Source organism: Myotis yumanensis, unplaced genomic scaffold (genome assembly GCF_028538775.1).
Source record: "Myotis yumanensis isolate MYYU_CA2020_CCGP unplaced genomic scaffold, mMyoYum1.0.hap1 SCAF_1, whole genome shotgun sequence".
NCBI lineage: Eukaryota > Metazoa > Chordata > Mammalia > Chiroptera > Vespertilionidae > Myotis > Myotis yumanensis.
Window position 1 is genome coordinate 37,197,206 of NW_027223752.1, and position 13,637 is coordinate 37,210,842.

The 13,637-nt window shown below is 48.3% G+C and overlaps 1 protein-coding gene across 2 annotated transcripts in view; it reads left to right on the forward strand.

Moving 5' to 3' along the window:
* SPTB (spectrin beta, erythrocytic) overlaps positions 1-13,637 on the forward strand; it is a 122,951-nt gene that overhangs the window by 64,621 nt on the left and 44,693 nt on the right. For both annotated transcript variants that reach the window (XM_070418413.1, XM_070418422.1), the window contains exons 3-6: positions 10,170-10,321; positions 11,545-11,718; positions 12,936-13,030; positions 13,413-13,493. In XM_070418413.1, the coding sequence (XP_070274514.1) occupies positions 10,170-10,321; positions 11,545-11,718; positions 12,936-13,030; positions 13,413-13,493 (502 nt within the window). The remainder of the gene's footprint in view (positions 1-10,169; positions 10,322-11,544; positions 11,719-12,935; positions 13,031-13,412; positions 13,494-13,637) is intronic.

Sequence of the window (13,637 nt, forward strand, 5' to 3'; positions counted from 1 at the left end):
CAAATCTCTGGAGCATTTTGCCTCCAAACCCTTGGGCCTTCAGACTCTGGAAACTAGATCAACCAAGGAATCTCATTGTACAGTCTAATGAGAAGGAAGTAGATAAAATAATCACATGTGTTTATAGACCTACAGACATGTGCATAATGACAAGTCATGATAATGCAATGAACGTTTACTGAGAACTGAGTTTATAGCATAACCTTTAGCTGATAAGTCATCCAAGGATGAGTAGGGGCTTGTTTGAACCTGAGGGGAATAGTGGGTGGAGATGGGAAGGGCAGGCAGGAGCCACACTGCAGGGGCCCTTATAGGCTATGGCTGTCTTCAGGGACCGGGCAGGAAGTAGCAGGAAACTCAAAAGGAGTGGCTGGCCCGACTGGCATGGCTCAGTGTTTGAGCGTCAACCATGGTTCAATTCCTAGCTGGGCCACAACCTTTGCGGCAGGGGTTTAGGATCTGAAGGAGGGGCCGATGCACAAATGAAAATACTATACAAGTATAAATACTATGAATTTAGAAGGCATGGAGGGCCAGGTGGAAACCTCTCTCCTGGAGAGGCACACTGAAACATGGCCTTATCCGCTTTTCATCCAATTTTAGATACACATCTTGCCCTCAGTAAAGCATAGCAAACAGGTAGCAGACAGACCATCTCTACGGTCAATAAAGATCAGTAAGGTTCAGTAAACATTTACTTTGAGGCTATTAGGTCAGGAAATTGCTTCGAGTCACCACTATCTCAACAGAACAATGGTGCTTGGTGTTAGCCCTGCTAACGCCCAAGGTCCATCAGCCTTCCGTGTTCCTTGGTGCACTCTCATGGGCAATGGGTGGCTTCCCGCACGGTCGGGGCACATGCCCGGGTTGTGGGCTTGATCCCCCTTGTGGGGTGTGCAGGAGAATCAGTGATTCTCTCTCATCATTGATGTTTCTATCTCTCTCCCTCTCTGAAATCAATTATATATATACAAGAGACCCAATGCACGAAAATTCGTGCAACAGTCCCTTCCTTCCCCCAACTGCCAGCACTGGCTTCCCTTTGGCACCCAGGACCCGGGCTTCCCTCTGGCCCCAGTTTTGTCCAGAATGATGTCCGGAAGGATGTCTGGTCTAATTAGCATATTACCCGTTTATTAGTTTAGATATATATATAGATAGATATATAGATAGATATATTCAAAAAGGAGTGGCTGAGGAATTTAAAGTGGGGATCATTTGCAAAGGAATGGCAGGGTTGCAGGATCACAGGGCGGGAGCCATTAGCAGGGAGAGCTCTGGGCTCTCAGGACTGGAGCCCTGGCCTTCAGGGGAGCTTGGAGGGATGGAGCTGCTCGAAGCCCATCAACCTGCTTTCACAGGGATTGACATGGTTACGTTAGGGCAGTGGTTCTCAACCTTGGCTGCACATTAGAATCACCTGGGAATCTTTTTAAAATCCTGATTTCTGGGCCTCATCCTCCGGAAATTCTCTTTCTTTGTTACTAATGTTGTGGCCCCACCCCATAACAAAGAAACAATTTCCAGAGGATGAGGCCCAGAAATCAGGATTTTTAAAAAGATTCCCAGGTGACTCTAATGTGCAGCTAAGGTTGAGAACCACTGTATTGGGGGTTTTAAAGGTCACTCTGACCTCAGTGGGAGAACAGGGTGCGGGGAGGAGGCACAGTGGTACAGGAAGAAGGTGGCAGTGTGAGCCAGCTTGGTGGCCGTGTGGAAGAGAAAATGGTCCGTCCCAGCAAAGTGCTTCTTCTGTCCTCCTGCTGCTGTCATGGGCTTCCCCTCACTCAGTGACCTTGGCTCCTCGGTGCCTCTGTTTCCTCACTGGAAAGTGAGAGGCTGGAACCAGATGATGCTCAGGCCTTTCCAACTCTGGCGGCCTGTGGAGAAGTCACCTGCGGAGCAGCACTGACCTGCTGACCGCATGCCTCTTCACCCTGAACTGTGGAGCTCTGCTTCCTGGCCTGGGAAAGTGAATCGATCCTTTCTAGCAAATCAGTGGGTTCTCCAGAAATTCTCTCTATTCACTAAAGGCTGGGCTGAGGCTGAGGCTGAGTCCTGGGCATCTCGGACTCTGTGCCCCGCAGTCCCAGCGAGTGCGGTGTTCCCATGCAGCTGCCACCTGCGCACCCAATAGCAGTGCTCGGTGTTTGCTCAGCTGCTCCGTGTTCTCGGTGCCTGTTACCCAGATGATCTGGCTGACCCTCAGGCACTCTGAAGGAGGCCGCAGGAACTGTTACTGTGCCCCTTCATCGATGAGGGAGGTCACACAGCGGGAAGTGGCAGGACAGGACGAAAATCACAGGATTTTAAAATCATCACAGTGCTGCTTGGGCTGCAGCACCCGGGCCTCTTCAATGACCTTCAGACCTGCATTCTCCCCTCCTTGGTGCCTTACCTGAGATCCAGCTTCCCATTTTTCCTCCCACCACCAGCTTTTTGAGCCTCTTTGATCAAAACCCTAAACTCATTTTTAATTCTGTCTTACAGTCTCTGAATTCTGTCACCTGCTGGGCCAGTTGACCCGTGTTCTGTGTTATTGTTCAAATCAGCTCCTGTCATTTCATTTCCACAGTTCATTTGTCAGTGGGCCATGTCACCTCACAAGAGACTTCTGCAGCCACCTGAGAGCTGGTTTCCCTGGCTCTGGCCTCTCCCCTGTCCGATCCCATTTACACAGGGCAGTTAGAATCGTCCTCCAATAACTTTTTAAAAAATATGTTTTTACTGATTTTATAAAAAGAGGAAAGGAGAGGAATAGAAAGATGGAAACATCGATGCGAGAGAAACATCAATGAAAGAGAAACATTGATCAGCTGCCTCCTACACACCCACAACTGGGGATTGAGCCCGCAACCTGGGCATGTGCCCTGACTGGAAACTGAACCATTAACTCCTGGTTCATTGGTCGATGCTCAACCACTGAGCCATGCTGGCTGGGCTCCACCCAATATATCTTGAAGATTGTTTTATATTAATAGATAAATAGCCTCCTCATTCTTTTTTATAGCTATATAGTATTCCATTGTATGGACATATAATTTGTTTGTTTTTATAAGGGGGGAGAGAGAGAAACATTGATGTGAGAAAGAAACATCGATCAGTTGCCTCCCGAATGTGCCCTGACCAAGAATCGAACCTGAAACCTTTCAGTGTATAGAATGATGCTCCAACCAACTGAGCCACAATGGCCAGGGGTGGACATAGAGTTTTAAGTTAACCAGCCCCCTTTGGTGGACATTTAGGTTGTTTTCAATCTTGTTCTATTTCAAAAAATGCAATGAATATCCTTGTTACGTATGTAAGTTCCTAGAAGTGGAATTACTGGGTTCAAAACTATGTGCATGTGTAATCCTGATCAGTCTTGCCAAATTGCCTTTTCTGCCCTCTCCAGCAACATATGAATACTTTCCACCCACACCCCTCCTTGCCAAACTGGTATTTTTTCAGACCTTTTGATCTTTGCCCATCTGATAAGTGAAACATGGTATCTTGGTATACTTTCACTTTACTTTTTGACTTTTAGTATGAAAAAATTCAAACATACAAAAAAATAGAGCCCTAGCCAGTTTAGCTCAGTGGATAGAGTGTCGGCCTGTGGACAAAAGGGTCCCAGGTTCGATTCAGGTCAAGGGCACATGCCTGGTTGCAGGCTCCTCCCCAGCCCAGGCCCTGGTCGGAGCTCATACAAGAGACAACCAATCAATGTGTTTCTCTCTGTCTTTCCCTCTCTCTTCCACTCTCCCTAAAAATCAATGGGAAAATATCCTCAGGTGAGGATTATTAACAACAACAAAAAGAGATAAAAGTAGAATGAATTATCACCTAGATTTAACAACTGATAATATTTTTCCATATTTGCTATTCATTTGGGGGATTGAAGTATTTTTAAAGTAAATTGAAGATCATCATGACATTTTACCACTAATACTCTAGTGTGTATCTCTGAAAAACAAGAACATTTTTCAACTAACCAGAACACCATTATTATACCTAATAAAATTAACAATAATTCCCCAAGATAATCTAATACCCACTTAATATTCAAATTTTCCCAGTTATCTCAAAATATCTTTTATGATTCATTTGTTCAAACTAGTTAAGGACCATGTATTAGACATGTGTGTGTGTGTGTATGTATGTGTATATATATATATATACTTTTAATTTGCACATCTATTATAAGTAGTTTGGATAACTTTCTACACAATTAAGAGACTTTTGTGGTTTTTCTCTATTAATTCTTTGTTCACATCCCTATGTACATTTTGCTATTGGATTATTGGTCTTTTCCCTTATTAATTTGTAGGTGCTGTTTACATAGTAGGTCATTAGCCCTTTGTGACATCTTTCCTCCTTTGTTTGATTTTGCTATGGTATGTTATCCCACACAAAAGTGTTTTTAACATAGTTGAATTGTAGGTCTTTTACTTTTTGGCTTTTGGATTTTGTGTCATATTCCCTAAACAAAGGTTATTTAAAAAAAACAAAAACATTAAGTTTGGTAGTTTTATGGTTTCATTTTATACATTTAAATTTTTTACCCAAATGAAATGTATCCTGAAGTATGAGGTATAAATTTAATTTTTCTGCCCAAACCGGTTTGGCTCAGTGGATAGAGCTTCGGCCTACGGACTGAAGGGTCCCAGGTTCAATTCCGGTCAAGGGCATGCACCTTGGTTGCGGGCACATCCCTAGTAGGGAGTGTGCAGGAGACAGCTGATCGATGTTTCTCTCTCATTGATGTTTCTGACTCTCTATCCCTCTCGCCTCCTCTCTGTAAAAAATCAATAAGATATATATTTTTTTTTTAATTTAATTTTTCTTGGATGGCTGTCTCGTTTTGCCAACACTCTTTGCCCGGTGACCTATCTTTCTCCTTATTTGAAATGCCACCTTTATCAGATAGGAACTGCATATGTGTACTTGGGAGTATTTCTATGTGTCTATATCTATTCATACACTAGCACTACAGTTTTATTATTATAACTTCATACTGTGATTTAATATTTGATAGCAAAGACACCTGAGAAAATTGTTCACCCTTTATTACCTTTCTTTTTTTAAAAAATTTTTGTAGCTATTTTTAGTTGCTTTTCCCAATGAATTTTCTTACAGTTTCTCTAGTTGGCCTAAATTTAAATTACATAATTTAAATAGATTTAAAATAATATTAAGCATATATGTTAAGTTAGGGTAAACTGATATTTTGGTGATATTGGGTTTTCCTATTTGAGAACTGGGCATGCTTTCAAACCTTTTGTGTGCCTCAGAATCCTTTTTTTTTAATTTATTTATTGTTGACAATATTATAGCTATTCCCCATTTTCTTCCGCTTTGTACCCCCTCCACCCAGGCCCCGGCCTTCCCCACTCTATGGTCTGTGTCCATGAGCTATGCATATATGCATATATGTTCTTTGGTTAATTTCGTCCCATCCCCTCTACCCCCTTCCCTCTGAGATCTGTCATTCTGTACACTTCTTTTTAAATTTAAGCCGAAACACTTTGTTTACTATCATTGGGAAGCCCTACAAATTAATATTTCAGGAAATAATCCTGCCGCGTCTTCAGTGGTTCCTTTGGCCTCTAGAATGAAATCTAAACTACTTAGCCTTTTATTCAAGGCTTTCCACATCTAGTTTTCGACATGCTTTCTTCTTGCCTGTAGCTACTCAGTAGTCCCCTCGAGTGAGCGCTGTCCTTTCCTGCCTCTGCGCGGGCACATCCCGCCTCCCTGCTCCCCTCCTCCTCCGCCTGTCCAAAGTGGTTTTCTTCCTGAGCTCCTCCCCACCCCTTGATGACTCCAATTAGAAATGACCTCTCTCCTCTTTGACCCAGCCATTTATTGTCTGTGCCATTTATCTGGTAACTAATCCAATATTACCTGGTGGCAGCTTCTGTGTTATTAAAATGAACTGCCCTTTATCTCTTGTGTGGTTGCAAAATTAACTTTTGTGGATTTGTGTCTTATTTCCTCAGCTAGCCTGTGAGGCCCTTGGAGAGAGTGAGCCTGCCTCATGCTCCCCGCAGCATTTAGGATGGGCCTGCATGTAGTAATAGTAATTAATAGTAATAGTAATAGTAATTAATAGTAATAGTAATAGTAGTGATGCTGACGATGATAGTTAACATGACAGCAAGCTTTCTGTGGGCCAGGTACTGTTCTAAGCACTTTCCATATATGAACTCACATATTAGTGGATAAGTATTTGAGCTTTGGTCTCAGACTAAACCTTTTTATTTTTTAATATATTTTTATTGATTTCAGAGAGGAAGGGAGAGGGAGAGAGAGAGATAAGAAACATCAGTGATGAGAGAGAATCATTGATTGGCTGTCTCCTGCACTCCCCCTACTGGGGAGCAAGCCCACAATCTGGGCATGTGCCCTGACTGGGAATCGAACTGTGATCTCCTGGTTCATAGGTCGATGCTCAACCACTGAGCCACACCAGCCATGCAGACCTTTTTTTTTTTTTTTTAATTAAATGTTTTATTGATTTTTAGAGAGAGAAGAAGGGAGAGGGAAAGAGAGAGGAAAACATCCTGCACACCCCTGCCAGAGATCGAGCCTGCAACCTGGACGTGTGCCCTGACTGGGAATTGAACTGGCAACCTTTCGGTGCATGGGATGATGCCCAACCAATTGAACCACCCTGGCCAGGGCTCAAACTAAACCTTTGAAGGGGGGTATAAAGGAAAGACCACCCAGTCACAATGCCCAGACAGTAATTCTAGCTCCTTGGTCAGAGTTTTCTGGGGAAGGCCTGACATGTAGGCAGGAATGAGGATGGCCACAGCCTGGGAAAGAAAGGGAGAGACACAAATGGGAATGGAGAGGCCCTGGACTGGATGGCAGCAGAGGCACGAGTGGCTCCGAGTCAGGCCATGCTGGCGGACTTGTCTCCTTTCCTGTGCTGGCAGGGCCTGGCTGAGGCCTCCTTTCCACAGCAGGTCCCTGCAGAGCAGCCCACGCCCCCTGGGGACGGCAGGCCCAATGCACGGCTGCCTCCTGGGCCTTTCCGAACCACCCGGGTTCCCAGCCCAGCTGGCTCCCAGCCACCACCTCTCCTGCACTTAGAAGGCTCCTGCTGGGCCTGGACCACGCTGGGAGAATGTGCTGAGTGTGCCGATGTGGAGCAGCCGAAGCCAACGAGCTAATGGAAATGAATCCCCACCCCTGGGCCGTTTCTCTCCTGTGGCCAACATGGCTTCTCGGAATCGCTCCCATGTCTCCACACCGCTGTTTCAGGTGCTGGGGATTCCGGGCAGCTTCATCCCAGCCTTCAAGGAAACGGAGGCCTGGACGCCGGGTGCCTGCCTGAGCTCTAAACCTGCACCTCCCATATTTGGGGGGCCAGGAGGCATCGTTCGTGTGAAGACTGGGGGCATTGCACTGATTTATGGGCCAACCCAGCAGCCTAGAATTAAAGCCCATGCACCCAGCTAGGCATACTTTGTTGCACTTTGCTAGGCACAGGTGAATGGGTCTCAGGAACCATGTAGTGAAATTTTGGATTCTTAAAGTCAGAGAAAGTGAGAGAAGAAAGGACTTCAGTGTTTTTATTTCTTATTGATTTTTAGAGAGAGAGGAAGTGAGAGAGAGAAACATTGATGTGAGAGTGGAACATCGATCGGCTGCCTCCTGCGCACCCGCTTCCCAGGATTGAGCCCACAACCCAGGCATGTGCTCTGACTGGGAATCGAACCAGCAACCTTTTTGGTACCCAGGAGGAAGCCCAACCACTGAGCAACACCGGCCAGGGCTAGGACTTTAGTGTTTTTAGACACTCATCTCTAAAGGGGCTAAAAATTTCAGCCCCTTGGTCAAAAACTCCACAACTGATTGGAAGGGCTGGCCTCTTAAAGGACAGATCTGGGTTGTCCGGCCAGTGTGGCTCAGTGGTTGAGCACCAACCTATGCACCAGGAGGTCGCTGGTTCCATTCCCCATCAAGTCACATGCCCGGGTTGCAGGCTCGATCCCCAGCAGGGGACATGCAGGAGGTAGCTGATCGATGTTGATGTTTCCTTCTCATCGATGTTTCTATCTCTCTCTCCTTTTCCTCTCTCTTTAAAATCAATAAAAACCCATTTTTAAAATAAAGAACAGATACGGGTTTGGGGGAACAGCTCCCGTGGGACTGCGGCAGACTCTGTTGGATCCGGACATGTCCCAGAATAAATGCAACTGCTTTCCGTTAATTACGTCATCAAAACTTTAGTTGTATTTTACTGAAGCAGTCCTTGAAATCAGGATAGTGGTTTAATTTGCTGCCAACAAAAGAGTAAGGGGTCTTTTCCCTCTGAAACTTTGCCCAATGTCCTAGAATGAATGAACGCCACTTCAATGTTTTATTTACATAAGATTTGTGTATTTAGCTGTAGTATTTTCTTTTCTTGGAAGTCTTATTTAGATGGCTGCCGTTGAATTCTCTATATACGATTCCAGCGCTCGTCATATTTATAATAGAATATGTCTGACTCAAGAATAGGAGCCGCCCTTCCTGTCCTTGAATTCCCCACCTCCACCCAGAGCCTGGCACCTGATGGGTATACAGTAAGCATCTGCTGGGTGAATGAATAAAGGGCCTGAGCTCCTAACACTAACATAGCCGCACAGGGGGAAGGAATTTGATGCCGTGAGCCTCGGGAACCGCCAGGATTATACCCTCGAGGCGGTGCTGACTGGACTTCTCTTTTTGTTGTTAAATAGATATTTAATAATTTAAGAAGCCAGCCCTCCCACAGTAGGGGCTCAGGTGAGCAGACGACAGTGAGCCTGCTCCTGAGGCGCTGACATTCCCTCCTGGCTGTGACTGACCCTGGGGATCCTCCAGGGCCCCGGGCCCAGCCACACTGCCAGGTCAGCCCCCGCCTGGAGTCTCCGGCCAAAGTGCCCAGAAGCCGGTTACCGCAAACAGTTCACTAAAGCAAACAGGTGGAGGTTCACTCCTCTTCCTCTCTTCTCTCCCTTTGTTTCTATTTTTCTACCACTCTTCTCTCTCTCTCAGCCTCCCCCAGTCTTTCTCCTAGCCCAGCCTTTGCCCTCCTCCAGCATCTTGGTCAAGCTTCCAGCCCTAACTGGACAGCTCGCCAGGCTTTGCAGAGGTGCTGAGAGGCATCCGCCTGCACTGCTACGGTGTGGGCCAGAAGCCTGGTTTGGCTGATGCTGACTCAGGATTGGGAGTGTCATGTCAGCTCCTGGGTCTGAAGGTGGAGAACCCCTGCCTGCCATTCTGGGTGTGAGAGAGAGAGTCATGGGGAGCCCCCCGGCCACGCCTCTATTATCCCCAACCCCACTTGGATCATAGATTGCACATGGTCTCCCTGTCTCCTTGTTCACCATTCTTTCCTCCCTCCCCGGAGCTCCTCGAAGACAGGCAGTTTGTCTTCCCTTCACGTGTGATCAGGCTGGCACAGGCCTGCAGCAGCAGGAGCTGAATCCGTGTCCGTACATTCGGCCACAATACAGCCATGGGGTAGCCACTGTGTTGGGCGTCAAGCCTTGGGGAGATAGAGATGAGCAAGACAGACTTCCCTGGGCTCAAGGAGCCTGCAAGACAGACTTTGAATTAGTACAATTTAAAGCAAAATTAGTACAATTTGTGAAGCAAAACATAAATAAGAAATGCAAATGCGAGGGTCAAGGCACACAAGGGGAGGCCTGACCTAGGTGAAGGGTCAGAAGAAACTTTAAGGAGAAAAATCTTATACCGCCAGGGTGATTCCTAAAGGATGAATAGGATTTAGGGGAAAGAGGGGGGTGAGGGAGAGGTCAAGAGACGATTCCAGCAGAGGGAATATTTGCTGAATTGTTGGATTGGTGAAGCTGGCATTGAAGTCTGAGCTCACTGGCACGGTGGCACAGAACATTCTGACTGGCACAGGAAAACAGATGGATGAAGGACGGGTGTCTTGATACTGTGAGTGGAATAGGGTAGTGGGAGTTATCTCTTCATTGGCCCCGTCACAGCACGTGGGCCTGTGTTACCAAAAGGCTATGCTCTGATCACAAATGCTTCCAGGAAGGGTATGGAATAGATACATCAGCCTCCTTTGCCAGAGATGGGGGACTCCGGGCTTCAGAGAAAACCCTTTGACTCCATGCCATTGCCCCTTGACCTTGCCCACCTCGGGAACCTAACCTAGGACTCTTCTCCCCACACAGATGAGCGAGAAGTTGTTCAGAAGAAGACCTTCACGAAATGGGTGAACTCGCACCTAGCCCGAAAGTCCTGTCGCATCACCGACCTCTACAAGGACCTGCGGGATGGACAGATGCTCATCAAGCTGCTGGAGGTGCTCTCTGGAGAGATGCTGGTAATGCTCCTTGCTGTGCCAGGGGCCTGTGGCTGGGGCCATCCCCCTTCAGGAAAGATATGGTCTGGGGGCCTCTCCAGTTCTCCTGGCCTTTCAGGCTTCTCCCTATTCTTTTGGGAGGCTTTCATACTTAATGAGGTGCAGTGTCCCCGTGGCTGGCTAGGTTCTCTGACCTGTTCTCAGAATTTCTGGCCTCCTCTGGCCTCTGCCAGCCTTCAGGCTTTTCCAGGAAGCCGTGTGGAGCTCTTGACTTTCTCCACTTGGGATCTGGGCATCTGTGGCTGGTCTGCAATGGCCACCCTCAACCTCCGTGCACAGGGGGAGATGCATGGACTGATGGCTTCCCATTACCCAGCTGGAGAATTGTGCATCCTTCCTGGAACCAAGGGAAAGTGTGGAAGATGCTGTCTTGTGTGTTCCATTGCTCTTATGCATGGAAGTCTATTACGGGCCCTCTCGGTTGTAACCCACCAGCAATAATGTTGCCCCCGAGGGAGAACCAGATTTAGGTCCATGTTTTCCTCAGTTACTTTCATTGTGACCTTGGGCCTATCACGCAAGACCTTCTTTGCTTCGTTTCCCCCGAGTGTAAAACTAGGGACATAACACCTGTGCCTAATGAAGTGTCTACCATCCTCAGGTGAAAAGGTAGCATATTCTTCTGCTGCCTTTTCAACTCCAGGCTAAGTTCCGCCTCTTACCCTGCATTAAAAGCCCACTAGTGAGAATTACCCCTGGGAACCCTTCAGATGATGAGGTTACCCATCAATGGTGGTCCCCTTGAATTTTGGCTGGGGCCATTGGGGGTTGAGGAGGGAGGAGGTTGTGTGGTGGGATAGGCCCATTATCAGTCACCAAACTGAAAGCCACTCTTATCACCAACTGGCAGTAAACAGTCCTCATCTCTGTGCTTGGCACATACTAAGTGCTCAACTACCGGTTACTTACTGGGTTTGAATACCATTTATCACCCACCCAGAAGGCTTGGTTTAGTCCCAGGCTCAGTACTGATGCAGCCTGATTGCAGGGTGCTTGAGGGAGGGAACCTCTGAACTTTGCCGAAAGAATGGGGTTGGAAAGTGTCAGGGCGTGAGTGTGGGAGTTGGAGTTGAGCCAGGAGGGTGGAGGGTGGCTGCTGAAGATAGGAGCTGGTCCAGGCTGCGGCCACCTCTGCGGTCACTGTGAGGTCCCTCCATGCCCACGGGGCCACTGCTGTCCCCCAGCCAAAGCCCACGAAGGGGAAGATGCGCATCCACTGCCTGGAGAACGTGGACAAGGCGCTGCAGTTCCTCAAGGAGCAGCGTGTGCACCTGGAGAACATGGGCTCCCACGACATCGTGGACGGCAACCACCGCCTGGTCCTGGGCCTCATCTGGACCATCATCCTTCGCTTCCAGGTGGGTTCCCAGAGGGCAGAGGAAGTGGAGGGAGCCTCTCCGAGCCAGGCAGATCTGGGAATCTTATAAAATGGTGAATAAAGAGGGAGTGTGTGTGTGTGTGTACACTCTGAAGAGGCTAGAAACCTGTCCTGTGGGAAAGTGCCGGTGGGAAGGAGTGTCCCTTCTCTGCATCACTGTTGAAGCTCCGGGCAGGCTGTCAGTCAGCAGCCTGGCCCTGTAAGGGAGGAGGGAGAATTAGTGGCTGGGCTGAGGTCTGTCTACAGTGGTTCTCAACCTTCCTAATGCCGCGACCCTTTAATACAGTTCCTCGTGTTGTGGTGACCCCCAATTTCATTGTTACAAATTGAACATAATTAAAGCATAGTGATTAATCACAAAGACAATATGTAATTATATATGTGTTTTCCGATGGTCTTAGGCGACCCCTGTGAAAGGGTCGTTCGACCCCCAAAGGGGTCGCGACCCACAGGTTGAGAACCGCTGGTCTAGAAGATCTGCTTTTTGTCCCCTTCCCCCTATATGTGTAACTTTATGGGTTTTGACATAGTTTGATTCAGAAACTGCAAAAACAGTGCAGAAGATCTGCTTTTATGTGTTTCAATCAGAAACTTCTCTCTTCCCACCCTGAACTTCAAGGTTTGTTATTTATAAGGAAATGTAGAAAGCTCGAGGGAAGGAAGCAGGACCGTCCACCTGCTGGTTTGGGGACAGAAAGAGCCTAGTCAGAGGAGGGAAGGGAGGGAAGAGGAAGGTACAGCACACGGCTCTCGGACTGAAGAGCCCGGCCAAGTGCTCTCCGGTGTCCCATCTCACCACGCAGCGGGGGAGGGGGGTGCGATTAAACAGTAACAACGACAGGACTGGGCAGAACGAAAAGGCAAGAGAAGCTCCTGATCCAAATCCAATAACTTCAGCGTTAGTGCTGCTCCCGGCCTTGCAGGGCATGTTCCTCCTGGGGAGGAACCCGGTGTCGTGTTTATTCTCAGCATCCCATCAGAGTTATCAAGTTAGAGCCATCTCGTCACTGCCCCTGTGTTGTTGACGCTGACTGAGGCAGGGAGACAGGCCACTGGGAGCCAGGCCTCAGGCTCTGGTGTTGCTGCCAGATGGATGGCTAGGGAGGAGGAAAGAGGAAAGGAGCCCCCCATGGAGAGCAGGGAGGCATGAGCCAGTTGCAAATCTAATTCCTCTCCCTCTGGTTCCTTCATCCCCAGATTCAGGACATTGTTGTTCCGGAAGGTCCGGAAGGTCGTGAGACGCGCTCGGCCAAGGATGCGTTGCTGTTATGGTGTCAGATGAAGACGGCAGGGTATGCCCTGGGAGCCAGCTGCCGCCACATTCCCCACCCACCCACTCCCCTGAGCACTGCCGTCCCCAAGGGATATGACACCATCACCCAGAACTATAGCAGCTTCGGAGTAGTGGATGCACAGGCTATCCTGACCTGATTCTTTGGGGCCGGGAACACAGGGTTCCTTTCCACAGCTGTATGGGCCAGACTGGGGGGGTCTGTTGGGTGTATGAGTCTTTGGGGCCCACATTATGGGAGAGCCTCTGTGAGGCTTCACGGCTGCCCTCATGTTGAAGCGGCTTGAGGAGAGACAGGTCCATTCCTCTCCTGTGCATTGGCCCCTAAGTCCATACATTTGTCTGGGACCCGAAAAGAATCTTAATGTTTCTTTTGGATGCAGCTACCCCCACGTCAATGTCACCAACTTCACCTCCAGCTGGAAGGATGGCCTGGCCTTTAATGCCCTGATACACAAGCACCGGTAAGAGGGCAGAGGGGCTGTGGGGAGGGGCAGTTCCCCTGCAGGTGTTGGGACACATTGCACTCAGCATGTCGGTTGCTGTTCAAGCTTCACGGGAACGTCACCCCTGCTGGTCCTCCTCTCACCCTCCGCAGCCCTGCCTCC